At 45.1% G+C, this 23,293-nt stretch overlaps 1 protein-coding gene across 1 annotated transcript in view; it reads left to right on the top strand.

The window, feature by feature from the left end:
* AATF (apoptosis antagonizing transcription factor) overlaps positions 1-21,232 on the top strand; it is a 92,105-nt gene extending 70,873 nt beyond the window's left edge. Inside the window, exon 12 of the mRNA XM_010949198.3 lies at positions 20,898-21,232. Coding sequence (XP_010947500.1) covers positions 20,898-20,961 — 64 coding nt within the window. The 3' untranslated portion in view covers positions 20,962-21,232. The remainder of the gene's footprint in view (positions 1-20,897) is intronic.
* The last annotated feature ends 2,061 nt before the right edge of the window (positions 21,233-23,293 follow it).

Genomic DNA, 23,293 nt, shown 5'->3' with positions numbered 1-23,293 from the left:
TTTTATTCTTTTTTATGGCTGAGTAGTATTCCATTGTGTGTGTGTGTGTGTGTGTGTGTATACACATTACGTGTGTGTGTGTGTGTGTATATATATATATACACACATACACACACACATACATACCACATCTTTATACCATATCTTTATCTAGTCATCTGTTGATGAACATTTAGGTTGCTTCCATGTCTTGGCTGTTGTAAATAGTGCTGCTTTGAATATTGGGATGCATGTATCTTTTCAAATTACAGTTTTCATCTTTTCTGGATATATGCCCACGAGTGGGATTGCTGGATCATCTGATAACTCTATTTTCAGTTTTTTAAGGACCCTCCATACTGTTCTCCGTAGTGACCACACCGATTTACATTCTTACCAACAGTGCAGAAGGGTTCCCTTTTCTCAAACTACATTTAACCTTTTTATTTGAAAGTATTTGGTTTCTTACTAAATCCCATCAGATTCCCACCCCCCTTGCTTGAAAAGTAGTAGATGTGCACATTTAATAGAACACAGTGATTAATTTTTTGTTTGCTTCTGTTCAGTGCTTTGAGTATAAAACAGCTTATGGATGGTTCTGAGTACATTTATACTCACATCTTTGTGACTTCATGTGCTGTGTGTGCTGTGCCCTGCAAGTGAATGCCTGTGTCTGGCTGGGTGTTTGTTTTGTTTTGTTTTGTTTTGTTTTGTTTTTTGATTCATTTCTAAATCTAGTCTGTTTTTAAAAATAATAGAGTAAAATGAGTGCTTCTTGGATTCGCTGCCAGGATGACATGAAAAAATTACTTCAACAGGAAAGGAAAACTAAGTACTTAAAAACTAAAATCAATCCATTAAGGTAACATTATTCTCCCAGGCATATAGTGAAACCTAGTTTAAATTAGTGACATCTTTAGAATACAGTACCACTAGATCATTTAGAAATCAATCATCATTCCGAGTTGGGATTTTTCTTGAATCACCTAATATTCCGGGACACTTAGCTTTCCAAAATCTTATTTATTCACTGTTAATTTTTGAGAGTTTACTATATCCTAGACATAAAGATAATTTGAGAATGACTTTCTTACTTAGGATTATGTTGGACTTGGTTTGCAAGAAACAAAACCTGACTACAGAAGCATAAGCAAATGGGAGTTCATTTTTTTGACAGAATAATTCTAGGGGTGGCAGGTAATTATGGGCATTGGTTTTCCTTTCTTAATGGTTTTAGGGCCCGCATCTCTTGGTCTTTCCCCTGTGGTCCCAAGGTGGCTGCTGCAGCTTCAGCCATCAAGCATGCATTCGAGGCAGGAAGAAGAGGAAAGGAGTAGTGTCAGCCGTACCTATGTTCTTTTATCAGAAGAGTAAAAGCTTCCCAGAATCCTCTCCAAAACCTTCTTCTCATGTCTCACTGGTAGAACTCTGTTACGTTGCCACTGCTGGTAGGTAAGGGAGAAGGGGTCGGGAATGTGTTTGTTGGGTAGCAGTCCTTGTGGCCTTCGATATTTGTGGGGGGAAAAAGGGTATCCCATGTGGACTGATTGCTCATTATCAGCATTGTTTTCTAGCTGGTTTAGCCACTTAACAAGGAATTTAATAAAAATCTTGTAGCTGGAGAACTGAGCATCTGTTTTTGACACGTACACTCCATTCCCATTGTGTTTCATACAAAGGCAAGATGCCCACGTTACTGCTCATGCTCTGAATAGGCCAGATTAACTCCAGGTAGAATGAGTGGGTGTTAGATCTCTCTGTTCCTAGTATCAAAGCTTCCAGGGCCAGCAGGTGGTGTTACTTTATCTTAAGAAGGAGGCAGTCATAGCTTGGCCTGTTTTGTTTTCATTTGGTTAATTCCGTAACTGGAAATCGTCAAGTGCTGTGCTATTTGGTGTCCCACTTTATCCACCACAAAATATTGAGGAATAGGAAACTTTCACGTCAATATCTACGCATACTACATTTCTGGTTTTGCTAAATTACAGATATGTTTTTCTTGCTGTGCGTGTATGAATAAAGAGTTTTTTATGATTTTGAGGGAGAGAAGGACTTTGTAAGCACGACGCAAAGGCCAGAAGCCATAGGGACAGTATCAGTAGATCTGACTGCATAAAAGTCACATTGAAAGACAGCAAAAACAAATTTATAAGTAAATGACAAACTGGACAGAAAGGTTCACAATATGACATTACTATGTAATAATACTATGTAAAGCATTTTTACAAATCTCTAAGAATATCCTAGTAACAACAATGGGCAAAGCATGTCAACGAACGAACTTAGAAGTCGTAAAGGAAAAATTACGAACAACCAAAAGCCATAATGACTGTCAATCTCTTTAATCAAAAAAATGCAAATTAATGAGATTTTTTTCATATTAAATTTGGAAGACATTATAAGATTGGTAATCCCCAATATTGATGGTGTGAGGAGACAGACATTTTCATATACTGTTGTTGGGAACATAACTGGCTAAATCATTCTGGAGGGCTGTTTGGCATTGTGTTTCAAAATTTTAAAGGTATTATAGTATCTGTTGATTTAGAAAAATTCCCTTCTAAGAATTGACCTAAGGAAATAGCAAGCTGGCAAATATTTTTGTATCAAAGATCTTTACTGCAACATTGTTTATAAGGGGGAAAAATAAGAAACAATCCAAATGACCATCAATAGGGAACTCGTTAAATAAATCACAGAAAATCATTTTTATGTTATAAGTAATTATAAGCAACTATTACACTTAGTTATACTGTTGTAATTATAATGTTAAAGGAGGATCAGTGGAGCTCTGTGTATTAACATAATGTTAGGTGGAAAAAATAAACTGCAGAATACTACATTGTAATCCTACTTTTGAGTAAATAGACATGTATGATCAAAAAAGTGGTGCATTTAGAACAGATAAACAAGATTATACTGTATATAGCACAGGGAGATATACACAAGATCTTGTGGTAGCTCACAGCAAAAAAGAATGTGACAATGAATATATGTATGTTCATGTATAACTGAAAAATTGTGCTCTACACTGGAAATTTGACACAACATTATAAACTGGCTATAACTCAATAAATAAAAGTAGTGCCTTTAAAAAATATTAAACAGGTATATATGTACACATGTGTATGTACATGTTAGAGTGCTTAGGAAAATATCTGGAAAGACCATACATCAATAATATTTAAAATGTTTACCTACGGGGAAGGGAATGGGATGAGGAAGGGGTGAAAGGAGACTTTCAGTCTTTTATTTCTTATATTTCTATTTCGCTCTCATCTCGTGCCATGAGAATGCATTCGTATTAGTTGTCACTAAAACAAATAAGAAGCTCTGAAACAATTCTCACCAAACTCTTCACACACTTACCGTTGGGCAGGGTGGAGGAGAGTACGTTTGACTTTCTGGTCTTTGTATTTCTGTAGTACTCAAACTTTCTTACAGTAAGCTTGTATCTCTTTTTATCAACAGAAGAAGAGGACATGTTCATTTTGATGTATATTATATATATAATATAGAAAGGAGGTAGACAGTTCCTGATTATTTCTCTGTTGAAGGATGAAGTATTACATAAACGAAAGATCTTCTCTCCCTTAAGGCTTCTGCCCTATGAACCAACCATATGGATAAAACTGGCTTTTTGATACCCGACTAGCTTCTTTCCCAGCTGCCACCCCCCACCCCTTTTTAATCGTGGTTAAAAAAAAAAAAATTACATAACAAATTTTGTAGCCCTTTTGATTTCTTACTCCCAGAGGCCACGCTACCTATGATTCCTACCATGCCCGGATCTGGAGAGAGAAGCCCTTCTCTTTTCTTAATTGTTTCTTGGGTCCAGTTTATCGTTCCACACATGTGCCTGCGCTGGATTAAAGCTCAGTGTTAATAAAGAGGGGAGAAGGCGGGGATCTGAGTGCTGTAGCTTGTCCTTGAATCCCCCATATCCCTTGTCCAGTTTGAGCTCAAAAAAATCTGCATTTGGTTCAATTGAATTGAGACCAGAACCCAGCGTTTGTTAAGGCAGAGAGCAGAGATCTCTTTAACACGGGGTATTAAAATATCCTTAGTGGAGGAAGAGCTGTTATCTGTAAAAGGATCTTCAGAAAGCTGGTGGTGTCTTCATTTTGTTTCTCCTGTGGTGTGTTCTGTACTATTTTATCTGCTTAGTTCATATCTGCATATTCTTTTCTCATGCTAGGAAATTTTCCCCAAGCAATCTGTTTTTTTTTTTTAACTTTTTAAAATGCAAAGTAGCCCAGTTTGCTCCTTTGTTACCAAATTTCCTCTTAGGGCATCTCTATCTAGGTAAATTTTGGATACTGATTTAAACGCCTTTACAGGCCTTCAGGTCTCCTTTGTCAGTGAAAGTCACACAGAACTCCTGACACTTCATCTGTGCTGGTCCAGTAGGTCTTTACCGCACCATGAGGGAGGCAGGTGGCTGGTACTGCAGGCCTGGTGAACACTCCCTGCACTGGGAGGAAAGAGAAATCCCATTTTGCTGCTCTGGTACGTGCTTGCATGCAAGGAAGGAGATTATGACGTGTCTAAAGACGGTCACTGGCTTTCCTGGACCCTCAGGTACTCGTGGCCCCGGGCAGCACAGCTCCCAGAGCAGCTCCTGTTTGCCCTTCAGACTCATCTTTGTGAAGAGGGCGAAGTGTCATGTGATGCTGTAGAGATATCAGTGGGCTGAGAAGGACAAAGGGCTTGATGCCTTGGTGGCCGAGAGTCCCTCTCAGCGTATTGTCACCTGCAAGAGCAGGTCAGTGCGTTACATGCGTGGTTTACAGGATTGCTGTTCACTTCTCTGACTATTGAAGTTACTCTAAGCTTATTAAGTCCGTTTAGAAACAGAGCTTACTTTACATGCTGTGAACCCCCTGGAGAGCTATTAAGACCAGAGGGAGTATGGTGATTCAGGTGATCTTTTATTATGGTTCTAACAAAATGGAGACTCTAGGTTGTGGAGATAATCATCTGGGTTTTTGCCTGTGGTTTTGAAAGTCCCTCTGAGGCAGGCTTTTAAAGAAGTTCATTCTTTTTCATCTGTTGTGTTGATGTAGGTCAGATAGTACAATGCTAGTGTGACAATTCGGAGTACGACTTCTGAGCCAGTTCCTCAGAACTGGCCACTGCCTTGGCTTTGGGGAAGAGGAGCCGTGGGAGCCACGTAGTCTGTTGCGTGGCTTTGGTTGTGAGCACAGAACGGGTCTGAGGCCACAGTCGGCTTGATGCCCGCCTCAGAAAATTGGGGTTTGCTTTGTATTAACTGCTGCTTCAGAGAACCGTGACAAGATAAACCCGAGTCTGGTACTGTCCATTGAAAGGGTAGCTTACTGTATTTTCCTAAGGAGCTTTTTCTCTTACTACAAAAATGATAGCAGTATCAACATTTTGTAGGTGCTCCATTCCTTTGCAGAGAACTTAAAGAAATTCTCAATAAAAACAGCAAGAATTTTCATTTTCATTCTACCCTCCCAAAATAAAAGACCACTTTCCCGCTCCTTTTATAAAGCTACTGGCATTAAAGAGAACAAGGAGAGGATCCTTGAATGATAACTGCTAAGCACCAAATATGTTATTGTTTTACATCTGGAGTTTTAGAAACGTACAAATGTAACCCAGCCCCGTGAAGTGCTTTGTCAGCATCACTGCCACGTTGTTCCTGGGGCGCCTGGGTGTGACAGGGTTTGTGTAGGCAATTTCTCTTCGGTGTGCCATTTTTGTGTGTGGGTCTGCACCCTAAATATAGGCCCGTCCTACCACCCTACCAATGATACTCTTTCTCCTGAGTTGGTAACCCAGAGGTTACTTAGACCATTTTTGATTCCCCATTACCTACTTTACCCACTTTTTTTTTTTAATTAGACATAGTATGCTGAATCATGGTGAAATATTCTGATGAAGTTGGCTCAGCATTTGAGAGCACATTGGCTAATAACCCCAGAAATACCTTCCACAGTGCTTTTCATTGGTTAAAAACTTGCAGGTGAGGATGGTTAAGATACAGATGTTTTCTCTGAGGCTTCTTATCTCCTAAAAAGACACAGGTTGTTCTGACAGGTGAAACAAGTCCACGCAAATATGCCGCATTGATCTGATCAGCGGGAGCAGGAGTGGTGCTCTCCCCAGTGCTGCCTTTCCCCAGCGTCATTAAAGGCTCCCATTACTCCTTTATTAGAGGTTCCCTCTCTTCCTTATCAGATTACAGAATGAACATAACTCATGGCAGTGATTTGATCTCTTGTTAAAGAGGATTACAGCTTTGCATTAACTCGGATCGACACAGTTTATAATTCTCTTGTTGCTACTCAGGCGGGCGGCGGTACCCATCTGACCCCCCAGCGGCGGGGAGGGAGGGACCCCATGTATCATCATTAAAGATGGCGGCCAGCCCCGAGCCCGGAGGCTGGGGGCCCTTCCTCCTCCAGGAGTGGCAGGAAGGACAAAGGAAACATCCTCAAGTTCAAAGCCAACACTTGGGCCAGAGTTTTAAAACTGGGTTGAAAAGAGAGCACTGCTATTGTTTCTTCCGTATTTCCCGATTCGATTCAGCTCAGTCTTACACAGTTCTAGAGAATTTGCATACTCAAATTGAGCCTTGGTTCCAAGCAGGTTGTAGAGAGAGAAAGTACATTTTCTGGAAAGAGATTTAGATGCCGAACAGATAAATCTTTCCTCGAAATGGGGGCTTCTTGACTACAGTTCTCATTTCTGCAGTCAGATTCCATCATTTCTCCAAAGGGTTGTGAATTCTGTTTTTCTCCCAAAGAGACTGTTCACATTTGTTGTCGAAAGTGAGTGTAAATGTTTCACTTAAGGAATTACTATTTTTAAGTTTTTACATTGTATTATTGTCTTTTAAAACATAATATCTTATCAATACTGTATTAGTCACAGTGAAATAACTTGCAAGGAGGTAGGCAATGGTTAATGTTTTCCACCTTAATTTAGATTAGTCATCCATACGCATTATTAACACATTTCTCACAGTGATCACTTGAGCCAACCGAGCAACTCGGGTTGCTTGGACATGCAGATTTTACGTGCATTCATCCTTTGCTCTGATTCATCCCCCCCAAGTCTGCCACCCTATTTCTGATTGGCAATGAAATGACATAGACTAATAACTTCATAGTCCACGTACTGAGCATTTACTGTATGCCAGACACTGCACTAAACTCTTCATGTATGTTTTCATTCAGACCTTATTAGAAACCATCAAAGTGGTTGACATTATCTATGTTTTAGGATAAGAAGGCTGAGGCGTAGAGCAGTTAAGTCACCTGCCCAAGATAAGCAGCAAGTTAGTAGCGGAGCTGGTGTCTGGATCTAAGAGTGTGGCTGCCAACCCCTGCCCCTTGTTTCCAAGAAATCAGCAAGCTCTTAGAAATACATGGCAGTGTGTGCCAAGGGAAGCTGCTTCCGTGCCCCACCACACACACTCAGAGCCTTTCTCTCCATTAAAAACTTGTGTGGGGAGGGAGAAAACTTGTCTGGATTAAGAATTTTTTTCTTTCTATTATAATAAAGATGCCGTTTATATAGGAAGGTTCTGCCTTTTCAAGCCATTCACATTTTAGTGAGTCACTGAATTTCCAGACCTGCTCTTATGGTTACACCATTCTTCTGATTACAGAGACCCTAACCTCATAATTAGCTTTGGAAACTGATCCAGCATTTTCGATCAGTTTGCTCTTAGAGTTCTCCTTCTGCTGGACTCGGGGCCTGTCACCTGCTTCCCGTAAAGACAGTATTTTTCCTCTATAATAAAAACAAAGCACGCTTATGGAAGAAAAGTTGGAAAATACAGAAAGGAACAAAGGGAAATTCCTGTTATCTGCTATTGGGAATTGACTGTCATTAGTACTTTAATATTTTCTTGCAGAATGTTTTTGTGTGTGTATTTTATAAAGATATATATATATATATTTATATATATGTTTGAACTGCCTTTTCCAGTTAACTTTGTAAGTATTTTAATACCATTAAGTATTTTAAAGACATTTTAATTGACTTTATAATATTAAGTTATGGACTATTTATTCTTGAACATTTAGGTTATTTCTGATTGTTTTTATTTCTCTTTAAGTAGTGCTATAGTGAACATACTTGTATAGGAATCCATGTTGTAAGTTTTGCTTATATCTTTAGAATAGGTTCTGAAGAGTAGAAGGGTATTTCCTGGATCAAAGGCATAAACTTTCTAATGATTCGTGATGGGTTGAACTAACTCAGCCCCCATCGCTGCCCACCCCATCACTGCCCCGCCCCCATCAGCGCCCCACCCCCTTCCCCAAGTGAGGCGCATGTCATTTACCTTTGCTGATGCGGGGAGTTGGTAACAGTGACACCTTACTGAGGACCTGCAGTGTGCCAGGCACTGGGCTAAGTATCTAATGTTTATTTTCTCACGTAATAGTAACCTATTAAAGAGCTACTAATAGAGTAACTTATTGAAGAGTCTGTATGTTTATTAATCATCTGTATTTGCAGTTTGTATGAATTCTGTATGTTATTGTTGTATACCATATTTCATATTTTTTGTAGATTTTCCCATTTTTGCTTAGCTGTTGGTGTTAATGATTTTTACTTGTCACTTACAAGTTTTGCTTTTTATGTGATCGAATATATAACACATTTTTCTTCTGGATGTATTTCATTGCTTTTATGCTTAGGTGGGCCCTCCTGTACCCCACCGTCAGCTACTCACCGATTGGTTTCATCTGATTTATTTTCTTACTTTTAATCTGCTTAGAACTTTTAATATATTGTTCAATGTTCTCTCCTTTCCATTCCTACTGCTTTTTGAGCCCAGATTTTTTTTTTTTTTTGCTTCCCACATAGACTTACATTAACGGCCTCTTAACCACCAGTCTGATCTAATTAGTTCTGTGCAGCATTGCCAGATTACACCTTCCTAAAATATCACTCAGCGCATACCATTCCTTGTGGCCTGCGGGGTGGAAGCTGTCCTCGAACCTACCACTCAAGGCCTGCAGCCTTTCCTCCTCCCCTGGTTCAGGGTGCACGCCTTTTGTGCTGTCCTGCGGTCCCCTAGAGTCCCGGGACACACTCTGCTTCCCCTACTAGTGTCTCTTAGCTCTGCTCACTCGACCTGGAGCATCTCCCCACCCCTACCCACCTCCCGACCCCACCTCTGCCCCTTCCTGCTGCAAGTCCATAGTCCTTGGCCCACACCAGCCCTTTAAAGGAGACTTTGAAGGTTCCCATCCCCCACTGAGGTGGAGGCTCTTTTGTCCTTGAACCCCTATTTCATTTGTTCTTCTCTAACAATACTTAACACTGTTCACAAAAATACTTATTAGAGTTTTTTTTTTTCCTTGCTAAAAATGCTGAATTTATAAGTCAGAACAGTATGTATATGTTTACTACAATCCTGTATTGGGTATTATCAAGATTTTATGCTCACACATTTTGAATAATGTATTTTGATTCCAGTTGTATCCTGCCTTATTATGTAGTATAACACAAGTATTATTTGCAAAACAGTTTGAAGTCTTTCCCCAATTGGTGTCAACCTTCTCTAGAGAACTGACTCCGGATTCTTGAGCACCGGTTCTGCCCCAGCTCACAGCCAGTGTGGCCTTGAAGAGCTCTTCTTTCTCGGCCTTAGTTCCCTTCTGTAGAAAGTGAAAATAGTCCTTTTTGATCATTTGATTCTTAAGAATGAAATGTAATTTTAATTTTTTGTTTCTGAGGACTATTTTAAATTATGTCTGTGCAGATAATGACTTAAACAAACAAAATTCATGTTTTCACATCTGTATATGTTACATCATTGTCCCTTTGCCCGCCACGCAGACATACCCATTTCTGTGCAAACCTGAGAAAAGTTGGCTGTAGTTCTTCTGTCTGAAATGCCTTTAGTGGCCTTCAGCTTATGAGTCTGTTGCTTGTAAACAGTTTGCTGGTAAGCTTATTTTTGCAAACAGTCCTACAAGGTGAATGAACAAAGGCTTCTTGCCATTTTCCTGAAATCTCTGAGTCACCTAACTCCTTTACTGTACACATCTTCATCGACTTATAATGGGGTTACATCTTGATAAACTTGAAAATATTATAAGTCGAAAATGCATTTAGTACACCTGACCTACTGACATCATGGCTGAACCTTGCCTACCTTAAACGTGCTCCGACACTTACATTAGCCTACAGTTGGGCAGAATCATCTGACACAAAACCAGCTTTATAATAAAATGTTGAGTATCTCATGTCATTTATTGAGCACTGTATTGAAAGTGAACAACACAAAGGTTGGGTGTGGAATGGTTGTCAGTGTGTCTGTCGTTCACCCTGGTGATGGCCCGGCTGGCCGGGGCTGCCGCTGTCCAGCATTGTGAGAGTGTGTCTGCCACAGGTCTAGCCCAGGGAAAGGTCACAATTCAAAATTCAAAGTACAGTTTCTACTCTGTGGGTATTGCTCTCGCACCGTCATAAAGTCGAAGCACCTGGAGTCGAGCCGTTGTAAGTCTGTGCTTTGCTCTGTTCCCGCGGCACTGGGTACCTGGCCATGTTCTATACTGCATTCCCCTCCGGGTTGTGCCCTGATTCTCTGTCTCCGTGTTCCAACATTGCACTGCTTGGGGGCCAGCTTCATATTTTGTTCTTCGCTCTTGGCCATGTTGGAAAAGCCCCAGAAATAAAGAGAATTCGGCTTTCCTGGTCCTTTACGTAAGAGAGTTTTTAAGTTCTTTTTACTCAGGATGAACCCCGGGAAAAGATCTTTCAAGAAGACTCTTGCATTTCCATCACGTGCAAGAGTGTACACCACAAACTCTGCATCATACTGTTGGTCTTCTCCTGCCCATCCTGGCTGTGAGTACTGTCCTGGGTTTGGTTTCTGGTGGCCCTGGTACAAGTGGTTAGTTACTGTGGAAACACAAAGTATACAGACAAGGCTCTGTGATGACCCGTTACAATTTTAGGTCAGTTTTTGGGGACTGTGTTGAGGATTTGTTGAGGTTAAGAAGAAAACAGCCCTGGGATGGATCCTGCATGAGCGCTAACGAGGCGTAATAGTCCCTGGTCACCTTTTGGTTTTTCAGTGTTAGTTCTAAGTGTCAAACTGAAAAAGCACATTTAGATAAAGGGCATTGCCTCACTGTACTTCCAGTACGAGGTGCCAGGAAGCAGAGCACTTGTAATGGGAAGCTGTTACTAACTACCCTGGAAATGAGGTCTTGAATGAGCCATAACCACACCTTGTGTTTTATCCATTGTCTCCCTCTGGGGAGCCGAACACTTTATAAACATTAACTCTTTTACCCTCTGGGCACCTCCACTTAAAAGGTAAATAAGACTGAAGGCCCTTCTCCAATATAGATGAGGAACCATCAGCCCAGAGAGGGAAATTGCTTGATCAGAGGCAGGGGAGGTGCTCATGGCCCGGGGTGGTTGGAGGCCCCACAGTGGACCTGGTGGCCGCTGACACCCAGGGGCCGCAGCTCCGGGCGGATCACCTTTCTGCTTCTGGGAGGCTGGTGGGGGTTGGGCCTTTGTCTGGGTGGAATGTGAAATGCTGCAAAGACGAGCAATTGTTCTTCACTGCTTTGTGCTCCTTTATAAGAAAGAAGAAATCAATACACATTTTCTCCTACACACACTTGGCAGCACTTGGCCTCTGGTCTGCTGCTCTCCATCCTGCACGGGAGGCGCAGCCCTGCAGCAGGACAGGCTCCCCAGCCTCCAGGCGCAGAATGCAAACTACTCATTTTGCACTTAGCAGTCAGGCGTTTTAAAACGAGTCGTGTAACTGGCCGAGGTCATCAGACTGTGGGCTTCAGTGACTGGTTGGTGAAGCGAGGGTGGCGGGGGAGGTGGCCCTGTTGCTGACATCCAGAAGCTGAGGGCCCCTGGTCACCCTCCTGGGGAAAGTTACCTGGCAGGTTTCTGGGATAAACCTCCTTTTTTCCAAATCTCTCTCTGATTTAGAGAGGAGAGGAGGAAGTTCTTTGAAGGGAACCATTAACCCAAAAAGATGGACAGATGGAGGCCATGGATTTGCATTTTATCAATAGTGTAAGTAAACTGCCAAACAAGGGCCCTAGCTCAGGGTGGATTTTGTTTCCTAATCAGAAGGTGTGGTATTAATACCTGTATCTTTGTAGCTTCCTGCCATTAAACGGTCAAGTGTGGGACACAGGTAACGATTTCTGCCATTATTAACAAAGGTAGTCTAGGTGACAGACTTGCCTTGCCGGGCCTGGTGTCGCCAGTGGTCAGTTTATTCTAGTTGGACGCAGTGCCTCAGTGAGGATGCAGACCCTCCAGCTTGGGGGCTGGTGACATCCTTTGCGCTAAGAGGATTGTCAGAGCCAAGAGCACCAGTGAGTTTGCCAGGGCAGGTGTCAGAGAGAGGCGGGGAGAGAGGGGGAAGGGAGGAGGGAGGGGAACAGACCCCAGGAGAAGGAAAGGAAGATACAAAAGACAAAGAGGGTGGAGCAGAAACAGAACAGGAGATGGTGACCCCCTGCGGGGGGAGGGAACTTCCGTGGCTGGCAGCGCCTGCTCCGAGGGCCCCCTGAGGACCTGTGTGTCCTGCGGGCTCAGGCCCTGCAGGCGGTCCCTGTGTTTGCATGCTCAGGAGTTCCTGCTTTCATGTTTGGATTAGGGCTGGGGGTTTGGTAAGTCCTTCAACTTACTAGAAGTAATGGAATGCCTGCTGAGACTCTGGGTCTGACAGAACACACCTTCACTCATTTCTGTGTTTTGACCCTCCTCAAAGTAGACGAGAAACCGGAGCTGAGAGAGGCATCAGACGCCTCCCCCAGGCCCTGGGTCATTGGGCAGCAGTCTTGATAGGGATACAAATGTAACTCAGTGTCAGCCTCACCTTCCGTGCGGCTGCAGGAAGTGATTCACGTCTAAGCAGTGAAGCATCCCCTGGCTTTTAACAGGAGCTGTTAGAGGGGCTGCTGTTTGAACAAGGAGCTTCATCTTCCTGAAGCCAGCAGTCACAAAGCTGTAAACACCACGCCGGCCAACTCTATTGCCAGGATCGTGGTGGCCTGATGTTAATATTAAACATCTCCAGCAAGGCAGAGAGCTCTGCAGCCCAGCCACAGAGTAAAAATAAATAAAAATAAAGAGAAAACCCTGCTAAAAGCAATGAGATGATTTGTCGTCTTTCCTTTGTGAGGCTATTTGTCTTCTCTCACATCAAATCTGTTATAAAACAGTCAAACTGTGAAAGTGGAAGTCATCCCAGGAACATGGAATATTAATGCACAGGAGAGGAGGCGACGTCCCTTTTGTCGAGAGCTCCCCCCTCCTCTTTTTCGCAAGTCCACCAAGGTAAATTATTTTTCCTTAAAAGAATTTGAGAGACTTGAAGCTAGTGGTAGGGATGATGGAAGTTTCAAGTCTTTTTCTTCCTCGTTTAAGTGGAGTGAATCTGTAACTGACTTGAGAACGAGGAGGGAGTGCACGTGGGGAGAAAACCTTTACAGATTTACCCCTCGCTCCTTCTCACCTCTCCTTCCCTTCCCCAGCCTTTCGGTTCCTTTGTTTGGGGCCTGAACCTGCGTCTTTGAGCATTTATAAATCTTGAGTCTGTCTGATCTTTAGGAGACAGGCCAGAGGCCACATGTCACCATCTGTAATTTAAAGCTGTAGGGCTAAAAGCATTTGCAGAGGTTTGAAGGACCTAGTTCTGACCTGACCAAAAGAGCGAATTGGAACAGACCTTCTCGAGTCTCCTTCAAGCATTGGGGAGGATGGCGATGAGAGCAGAGCGCCAGGTAAAATTTATGGCCACAGTTTGCTGGGAGCCTGGCTAGTTGCCTGGACCACTTAGAAACGTGTCATGTACTGCCACCTAGCGGCAGATTCGGGTAGCCGCGGGTGGCTGTTTTGTAGCTCAGGAAGGGTTCAGACAGGTTCTGATGGGAAATTTGCTTTGTATCCGGATTTAGGTAATTAGTGATGGGTGAGGGCATTCTCTCAGTCACTGTTACTTTGCTGACTTGATCCTGTTAAGAAATAAGTCCTCGGTAAGAGAAGGTTGCCTTCTTCTCTTTTCACCTTTCTTTATCTTTTGTGTATTATTTTTTGCTATGAAACTGTGCTGGCTTTTCAGAAAAGAAGCCTGTGGTTGACTTTTTGTTGCTGGGGATGTTGGGAGGCGAGCGAGGGAGAGAAATGCTGACGTTTCAGCTGTGTTCAGGAATTCCGAGTTTTCTACTCTCAAGATTTTTTTATGTCATTGTGACGAAACGACGCTCCCTTCTGACAAGATGTACACCTGTCTCTGGGCTTGCATTGCTTTCCTCACAGTTCAGGCTTGTTGAGGGACGAAGTCCTGGAGCCCTCTGCCTCGGATCCTGCTGTCTGGGTCGATATAGTTCCCTGTTTAGGTCACAGAAACACTTCTCAGAAATCTTTCTCTCGCCTGTAAAGCCTCTGATACAGAGTAGAATGGATTTGGGTCAGAGGATGCAGAAGGAACGGAAGATGAAGGAAGGTGCTGTTTTGTCCCTGGTGTTTTGGGGAACAGACCCCAAAGCAGCCAGATGGTTGGGGGTAGGTGAGGAGAACCCCTTGGTTTGGTGTCATTAGTATGTGCCAGGCGATCACTGGCAGGATAACTTGCTCAGGTGGCATTTGCCCTGGGCATCCTGGCAGGCAGAAGAGAGAGCGCAGAAGCTTTGCGAGGACAGGGACAGTGTGCCGTGAACACGGTGGGGGGGGGGGTGCCGAGAACACAGGAGGGTGTGCCGAGAACACGGGAGGAGGCTGCTTGAGATGCCCAGCGCGGGCGCGGATGGCCTGCGGGCTGTTACGTCGGGTCTTGGCAAACCGGGGCTGGAGGGGTGGCTCAGGGGCTCAGCCAGGCCGGCAGGAGAACTCCACCTTTGCCATAGCAGGAACGGAGGGAACGGTTTCTTTTCGCCCAGAGAACAGGTGTAACTGGGAGAGGACGGCAGTAGTGCTGGGCGGGGAAAGCACTCAGCTCCTGGCCTGGTGGTGGGGTCACAGTGGGAGGAAGGGCGTTCCCGCATCTCTCCGAGGGGAGGGGGTTGTCCTAGACAGGATTCACCTTCCCAGTTCAGCCTCTGCTGTGTCATTCGTGTCTCTGTAATTCTATAAAACCTAACAGAGCAAATAGGCATTCAGATGTGTTTTGTGAATTTTTCATACCTTTGTGTTATACTGTCTAATACGTGTGTATGAGCTTCCCCAGCACTAATAAGTAAGTTGTTTACGAAACACAAACATGAAAAAGCATGCATCAGGGACATCACCAATAATTTTTTAAAGCATGTCTGTCATCAGCAACCACAGTGGTCAGGGAGTTTCTGTTCTGGCTGTGTCTTACTGACTCACAAGGATTCGGGTTTGATGGAGGTTCTGCTGGACCCGAGCGCTGTAGGAACTGGAGCTCTTAGTCTTACTTTCCTTTGTGCGTTTCGTCATCCTCGGATCCTTAAATGTCTGTGTGAGGCATCAAGTCCGCAGAAGCCCCTTCTGTGCTCAGCACGAGGCCCTTGGGTGTGTGGGGAGGGGAGTGCGCGCTCTGGGATGCGCCTGTTATGTTTAGGGAGACATCCCCTTCTCCCCGTGAAGCAACTAATGAACAACCTCAAATTAATCAAGGGCGAATTATGTGTATAGTGTTAATCAGGAAGCAGCGATGTCGTCCCCACTGGAAGATGGGCTCAGAACCCCTGTGTATAATAATGCTTGCTCAGAGGCTGTGATGTACTTTTGGAGGCAGTGCAGGTTTTTAGGGAGCGGCGGCCTTGCTGCTTTCTCTCCACTGCCTGCCTGCCTTTGGCTACAGGGACAGGAGGGCACAGCTCAGGGGTGTCCAGGCTGGAGTCAGAGGGGTGCAGTGCTGTGTCCCAGGGCACAGCCGGCACAGTCTGTCAATATCCCAAAGGCTGCAAACTCCTGACCTGGCCAAGTGCAAGCCCCACAGATCATCTGCAAGTTTCATGGGTTCCTTTGTACCATTTGCCCGGATGACTGCGTGGAAGACACTGGTCTGTGTTGGTGAGGAGCGCTCGCGTGGAGCTGAAGGGAGGGCTGCAGGTGCTCGTGGCTGGGCGGCACCATAACACGCGTCCACCTCCGTTTCATTCGGGGCTGGAAAACTGACCCGCCACTCAAGCGATAGCATCTCACAGCAGGCCAGACTGTGCATACTTAAGTCTCTTCAGAAGAATCACATAATGAATAAGCTGAATCCTAGTCCCCACCCCACCACACACACACACACACGTTCTGTCTTTATGGAAAATGGCTGCTAATCCATGATCATTTTTTTCCCAGAAACAGGTTTTATGATAATATAGTAAAAATATTAAATTAGAAAATGCCTCACTAAGGGTTATAAAACCTTACTACACTAGAGATAGGTAATTATCCCCTCTACAGCCTAAATGACAGTTTAAAAGAAATAAAAATGTTAGTGCTCATTACTTGCTTTTGTAGGTTGCAATAAAGGGTAAGTTAAATTTTAATTCAAGGAAGAGCCCCTGCCATCGACCTTCTACCTTAGGTCCAAGTCCTGTTAATTACTCTGTAGGTTCTTCTGCATGATACCAGCATGAACACGTTTTCTTCAATGGACATTCCCACTGGCCATTGAGGCCGAGAGCATGGGGGAGGGGCAACAAATGAGGGGAAAGCACTTGAGCTCAGTGATTCAAATCTTAATTCTTAATGTGATAGGGAGCAGAAATTATGTATTTAAAAAAAAAAAAACAAGTTCATTATGCATAGCCTTAAGGGGACCTCAAGTATTAAACCATACACTTAAGCTGGAGAATGGGATGGAGACAAGGTTAACCTGAAGGATTGATGGTTTAGCTTCTCTGCGTGGCTAAATCCCGGTTAGGAAAGATGCTGCAGGGGAAACGTTCTGTGCGGCAGGAGGCAGTCTGACCCTGCGTCCCAGTCCCAGGATGGCTTTTCGTTACCTAGTTCTATTTTTAGTTTTGTTTTCCTTCCTTGGGGTGGATAAGGGCTGTGGGCGTGCCCTGTTTCTTTTCAGGCGCCTTTACCTCCCCCTGAGCATTGGCACCAGCTCTCACACCTTCTGGGCTTGGGACACAGCTCAGGACGCCCTCCGCCTCGGTTTCCTCCTGGGGCACCGCAGAGGTCTCCCGAAGGGAAAGGAGGCACAGGGCTTTCAGGATCAATTTCCAGCTCTTTCCTGAAGTGGCTCTGCCTGAGAGCGCGCCTGTCCCCGGGCCGGAGCTGCAGGTCCTTCTTCCGCCTCGCCTTCCACAGTGGGCCCCTCCTTGCTCCAGTGTGGGGCATTGCCCTGAACGGGACCAGTCAGAATGTTGGCGCAGGGACTGAGAGCAGCCCTGGTCGAGGACTGGGGACCAGATCCCTGTGGGCCAGGTGGCTCCCAGGCCTTTATTCTCAACCAAACTGCAGGAGAACCTAATTGAGTTGTCAGCTGTAGGTCATTAAAACTAATTTCTGGTGGTAGATTACTATGTGATTTTTTTTCTTTTTTGGCATAAAATTCAGAAGGAATTAAAAGAATTGAGTGTCATTACTATAACAGAAGTCTCCATTCCCATTCCTGCTTGTTTATGTGACAGGGTTTCTCAGCATTCATGTCTCCAAAAACTAAAAAATAGGAATAGAATCGATGCTGAACCCTCTTTCATTCTAGCAATAGATAATCATCCATGGAATGAGGGAACGGAGGGAAAGGTTGCACCCGTATCATTAAGAGATACAGTTCCAGTAATGTTTATGTGTATTAAATTTTTACCAAAATTATAATACATTTTGTTGTTATTGTAAGTACCCAGTTGTACCCTGATAATAATTGTAATGATAACACAATTCAGAAGGAATATTTTTAATTACTTAGAACCTTATGGTCCCAAGAAATTAAAACATTTTTGCTTCAACTTTTAAAATTTCAAACAAAACGTGTTTCAATTTGCATACTTGTTTTTGTGGCCAAGAAGTATGATAGGGTGATCAATAAAAGACTTTCAAGCATAAAACAATTATATCAGGACAAAAATCTGTAGGGAAAAATCATAGAAATAGAAGTTTGAAAAGAAAAAGATGCTGTAAAATTTCCAACTTAAAGAGTTTGTTTAATGTGTTGTTTAAATGAACTATGATGAGTATCAAATCAGTATGGCAAATAGGTCCCATTGGGTATATTACAGAAGGGATGTGAGGGTTTTATTTTGAAAGTTAGTATTCACAGAGGGGGAGGGTATAGCTCAAGTGGTAGAGCACGTGCTTAGCATGCACAGGGTCCTGGGTTCAATCCCCAGTACCTCCTCCAAATAGATAAATAAATCTAATTACCCACCCACCCCCTGCCAAAAAAAAAAGTATTCACAGTATTCTGGTAATTATATCCTTGGTGCCTATTAAATCCATCAAGAAGAATTTTATATGTCAACTTAAAAATGTATGCAGGGGCTGCATGATTTTGTGAAGTTCTGTTAGGGGATATACACCGGCTCGAGGACCGGGGCCCCAGGCCCCACTCGTGGCCTTGGTTTTCCCAGCTCTGCCCCAAGCAGAGCCTCTGCAGGGAAAGAGAAGGGCAGGGGCCACGCTGAGCAGCTGAAGTCCAGGGTCTTCATCCTGGTGGTGCTCTTGGATCCCAGGAGGGTCTGCTTTGTCCAACTCTAGAATCTCCAGAGTTGAGGCTGAGGGGAGTGGCGGGGGGAGGAGACGGGAACAGGAAAGTCAGTGAGGAGGCTGTCGCCACATTCTTGGTGAGAGATGGTGAGATCTGAAATCATGGTGGAGGTGGAGGAGCAGCGGGGTGGAGATACTTTGAAGGTAAAACGGTCACTGATTGGTGGTAGTGGGTGAGGAGGACTCAGAGTTGAAATTACTTGGGGATTTTTAGATTGGAATAATCCCCTGCTCGTATTTTCTCTCTTTCTGTAAAAATATTTTAAGAGCCCAGACCACTCAGCTTTCCAGGTTGCTTTGCCATGAACAGCTGCATATGCTTGTCAGCTTTGCCCACCTGAGTGTGAAATGATGTTCTATCAAAACATGGGTTTCAGCACTTCGCTCTCTGCTCCTGACACGTGAACCCTGCTGCGGACAGTAACTGCTGCCTTGGCCCCGGCGCTTCGCTGATACTGCCGCGCTGAGAGGAAGCATTTGCTCAGGGTAATGACCAGGGCAGGTGCCGGTGCCGGCGAGCTCTGCGAGGCTGGAAAGGGGCTGTTTGTGAAAGGCTAAATAGCGCTGTGCTTCGCTCCCCTCTCATCAGCTGTTGCAGCCTTAAAGTCGTACCGTCCGCTTTGTCACGGCGACTCTCCTAATGCCGTTTAATTTCTTTGTGGAAAGGGCTAGAGAGACCTGTACTCACTGGCAAGTAGGCAGGCCGCCGCGTGATAAACTGACGCCTGGGCAGGGCAAGGCTGTCCTTTCTGTGATGGAGCTGGCGATTCGGAAGCCACTGCCTTTGGAAGGGAGGCTGCCTGCCTCTCATTTGCATTTGGTCCGAAGCTGCCTTCCACTTTGAACGCGCTCATCTGGGGCCAGCTGAGGGCGCGAGCCGGGCGGTGTGTACAGCACAGGAACAAAAGAGACGCATCCTTTGTCTGCAGGCCCCGGGGGCTGGTGGGTAGTTCAGGGTGAGGGGCCAGCAAATTCCAGCAATAAAATTCCGGTAATAAGATGGGAGCCCCCCTGTGTTCTGGCCACACTTGCCCTGCCTGCCCTGTGGCCCCCAGCAGGTGAGGTTTAGTTACATTCGTGGCTTCTGTGGTTCCTTCGTTAACACTTTTTCTTTCTCTAAGTTATAATATGCTATTCCTATTGCTGGATTTTCTAAGTATAGTACCTCTGTCTGCGCCCACCACTATAGGGGGTCATTTCAAAAACAGGCTGGTAAGTTTTGGTGTTGAAGTCTGGCTGGACCAAAAGTAGCTTTGCTGATGAGGACTCTCAGATAACGAGAGCACTTCAAAAAGCCTGTTTTCTTAGCAAGGACAGATGGCAGGCTGTGTTTTATGGTTGGATCTTGAAAACATAAAACAGAGTGGGCACAGCTTTGTCCCGTGGTCGTTTACTTGCTGGCCCATGACCTTCACCCGTGTGCGCCCACCCTCCTCCCCTGAGGCCAGCGGCTGGACTTCGGCACCGAGCCGGCCGTGGTCCCTGCCTCCCCGGTGGGTTTGACCTGCTTGGACCCTCATGGCTCCTCACATCTCTCTCCATCCTGGGAGGGGTTCTGGAGCCACCGGCTCGGCGCTAGGCAGGCCTCCCCGGCCCCGACAGGTGACTTTGGCCGGGGGTGGCAGAAGCAGGGTGGGAAGTGATCTGCTTCATTTCCAGGGACCCAAGAGCCTGGCATGTTCGGATTTTTTTAGCGGCAAACCCAACTTCAGAAATAAATCAGCCAATCGAATTTTTCATTAGATGGAGAATGAGGGAAGGGCCGGGTGTGGGGAAGAGCCTGGCTGCCTGAGCAGCTGCACGTGTGCTCGTAATTGGACTCTTGTTGCTGGGTCATTTTCACTGTTTCTCAAGTACTGCCGAGTCCAAGAAAATGTATGAAAACCGAATTATATCCCTTACATCCCGTGTCTGATTGAATCCTCCTCATCGTGTGGCAGCCTCATACATCCTATTAAAATATTCAATCTTGTTTTCTTACTTGAAGAGCCTGTCTGTAAAGGGCAAACTTATAGAAAACTCGTTCCCCGGAGACAGGGTATCCAGCCACGCCGGACTATTTACATATTTTACTGTTTGATTGGCTGCTTCTCGGTTTCTCCCTTCCTTTGTATTTGTGAACAAGAGCCGTGGGATGCATTTTTAATTATGTGGCTGTGTTTTCAATCGAAGAAGCAGATTGGGGTATTTCCCAGCTTCTCGGTTCTTTTTTAACCTTGAAAAGTTAACCCAACGTGTTTGTTTTGCTTGCTTTCCAGGACAGAGTTGTATCGGTCTCTTTTTGGCCAACTCAACCCTCCCGATGAAGGCCACAGGGATTGACGGCGCCCACCTCTCTTGCGATGGACGAGGCCTTGAGGCCGGGCCTCCGCACATCCAGCCCCAGACAGAGGAACCCACGGGCTGGGTGTGGAGCGGATCGGGAAGTCCCGGGAAGGTGTGCTGTTCGGAACACAGGCCGGATCGGTGCCAGGAAGCCTGGAGTCCAGTGTCTGTGTCCCCAGCACTTCGTGTGCAGAGGGCTCGCCCCCTACGGCCTTTCACCACCACAAATAAAGAGTGTTTTTATTGTCGCCACTGGCGGCACACGTGATCTGTTGAGCAGCCCCGAGTGAGTGATTTAGCGCTCCAGCAGAGTGACACGTTCTTTGAGAGTTTTCGTTTTTTCCCCAGCCGCATGGCCTGCTCTCATAATACAAAACTTCATGGAAGGGAATAATTCTGGGCAGGTGCTGCTTTCTGGTTGGGTAATGTTCAGCAGTTGATCGTGGCTCCAAGGAGCAGGGGATCCCCCTAGGCCCGTCAGCTGTGCCCCCGAGACTTTGTACCTTGGAGGCATTTGCCTGTTACTAAACGCACATCTCTGACTTCTCTTTTGTTTCCTCTTTTCCCCCATGAAGATGCTTCCAGAGTCCTTTTCCATTCTCACCATTCCTAAATCACTTTATTGAGATTAGCTCTGGTGTAAATCTAGCAGGAGGAAATGATTCACTTGTTTTTCATCCAAAGGTCAAAAGCTGGAAATTAAAGCCCCATAAGGGGGATTTATTGGCCTGCTGTGGTCAGTGTGCAGGGGAGGTGATCTTGCATAAGTAATGTGTGTGCGCCTGCCCGTGAGGCTGACCGTCTCCTGGGTCCTTTGCCCAAATCTTCATGCAGAGCTATGGGGTGACAGAAATGCTGTGTCCAGGCAACTGAGTGCAGTTGTAGTTAATAACCAGTCGTCATTTTTAAAGTCAGGTTTTGATAGTGTTTTAAAGTGTCAAAATCAAGTCACAGGTTTTGGGGCCCAGGAATCCCACGTATCCTTGAGTAGGTATCTGGACTGGAGGCTGGGCTCCAGGTGACGTGAGTCCTGAGTGTCATCAGCATCACGGTTCAGCATTAGCGCCCAAGTGTCTGCGGGGCTCCGGGTGGGCAAGTGAGGGGTGCAGCATGTTCCATCTCACACTGATTGCACCTTGGTGCTCGGTGACTTGTTTCTCTTGTCTTGGAAGTTACCTCTTGGGCTTGACTGTCAGGGAAACGTTTACTTTTCATTGTGTCTCCAGTTACGTAAAAGATCAGTCAGCAGAAACAGAAGAGTTCCCCCACACGCACTCCCTTCAAAATGGTCACTTTCTAAAATATAGAACATCCGATCCTGCGTGTCTGGCCTGAGGATTATGGATAATGCGCGTCGGAACAGCAGGCGAGTGACCTGTTAGTGTGGGGCCTCCGTGAGCGCGATGCTGGCCCATGTCTCCGAAAGCCGTAGGCCTTTGTCACAGTCACTCTTCACCTGATGAAGAAGAAGATCCAAACAGGTACTTCAAAATATTTGGAGTCCAACGTGTTTAATTGAAATGAATTAAAATCAGGAGAGATGAGAAAGAAAGGACAGAATTTTCAGTAAAGAGAGGCTAGCAATTTAAAATTCAGAGGACCACCCTCCTTCCAGCCAAGAATAAATTGGGAACTATTTTAATTGACACGGATACCGCAATTCAACTGTTACTAGAAAGACAGATTAGTTGATTGATTTGCATTTTAATAAAACTAGTACTTTACATTTTGGTGGCTAATGCTGACTTTTAAATGAGTTGAGAACTGTTTATCAAGAGGTTCAATCCCAGGCCCTCTTTCAGCGTTGACTGAAGCATTCCTCCCCTTTGTGCGGAGTTTCTCCTCCACACACGACCCTCATCACCCGGCAGCCCCCGAAGACACCGCGGGAGCGGGGCGGGGGGCGCAGAGCTGTCACCCCACCCCGGTCTGCACCCGAGGCCAGAGCCGGGAGCCAGCGGGGTCTTGTCCCTTCAGGATAGAGAAGAGAAGGCTGGTTTCTCAGTTTATTTCTGTCAAAAATTAATTACACGAAAGTAGTAGAAACATGAAAATAAGATTCAGCTGTAATCCCACCACCCAGAAATACCTTCTCGTTAACGTGAATGACCTGGTTGCCCTCTTCCGTGTGTGTGCGCCGTGACACGGACTAGCCCCGACTCCTCCTGCGGGGAGGGGCCGGGAAGCAGCTAGGTTGAAAGACTGACTTTTGGACTGTTTTGAAATTGTTTTACTTACCCTTTGAAAAGTAATAAAAAAACCAAAATGCCCATACAGCCATCCCCCTCCACATAACACACATACCGCCAGTTGAGAACTGGTGGTACAT

Source organism: Camelus bactrianus, chromosome 16, assembly GCF_048773025.1.
Source record: "Camelus bactrianus isolate YW-2024 breed Bactrian camel chromosome 16, ASM4877302v1, whole genome shotgun sequence".
Classification (NCBI taxonomy): domain Eukaryota; kingdom Metazoa; phylum Chordata; class Mammalia; order Artiodactyla; family Camelidae; genus Camelus; species Camelus bactrianus.
Note: the sequence above shows the minus strand (reverse complement) of the source record. Positions and strands in the feature narration are given on the sequence as shown.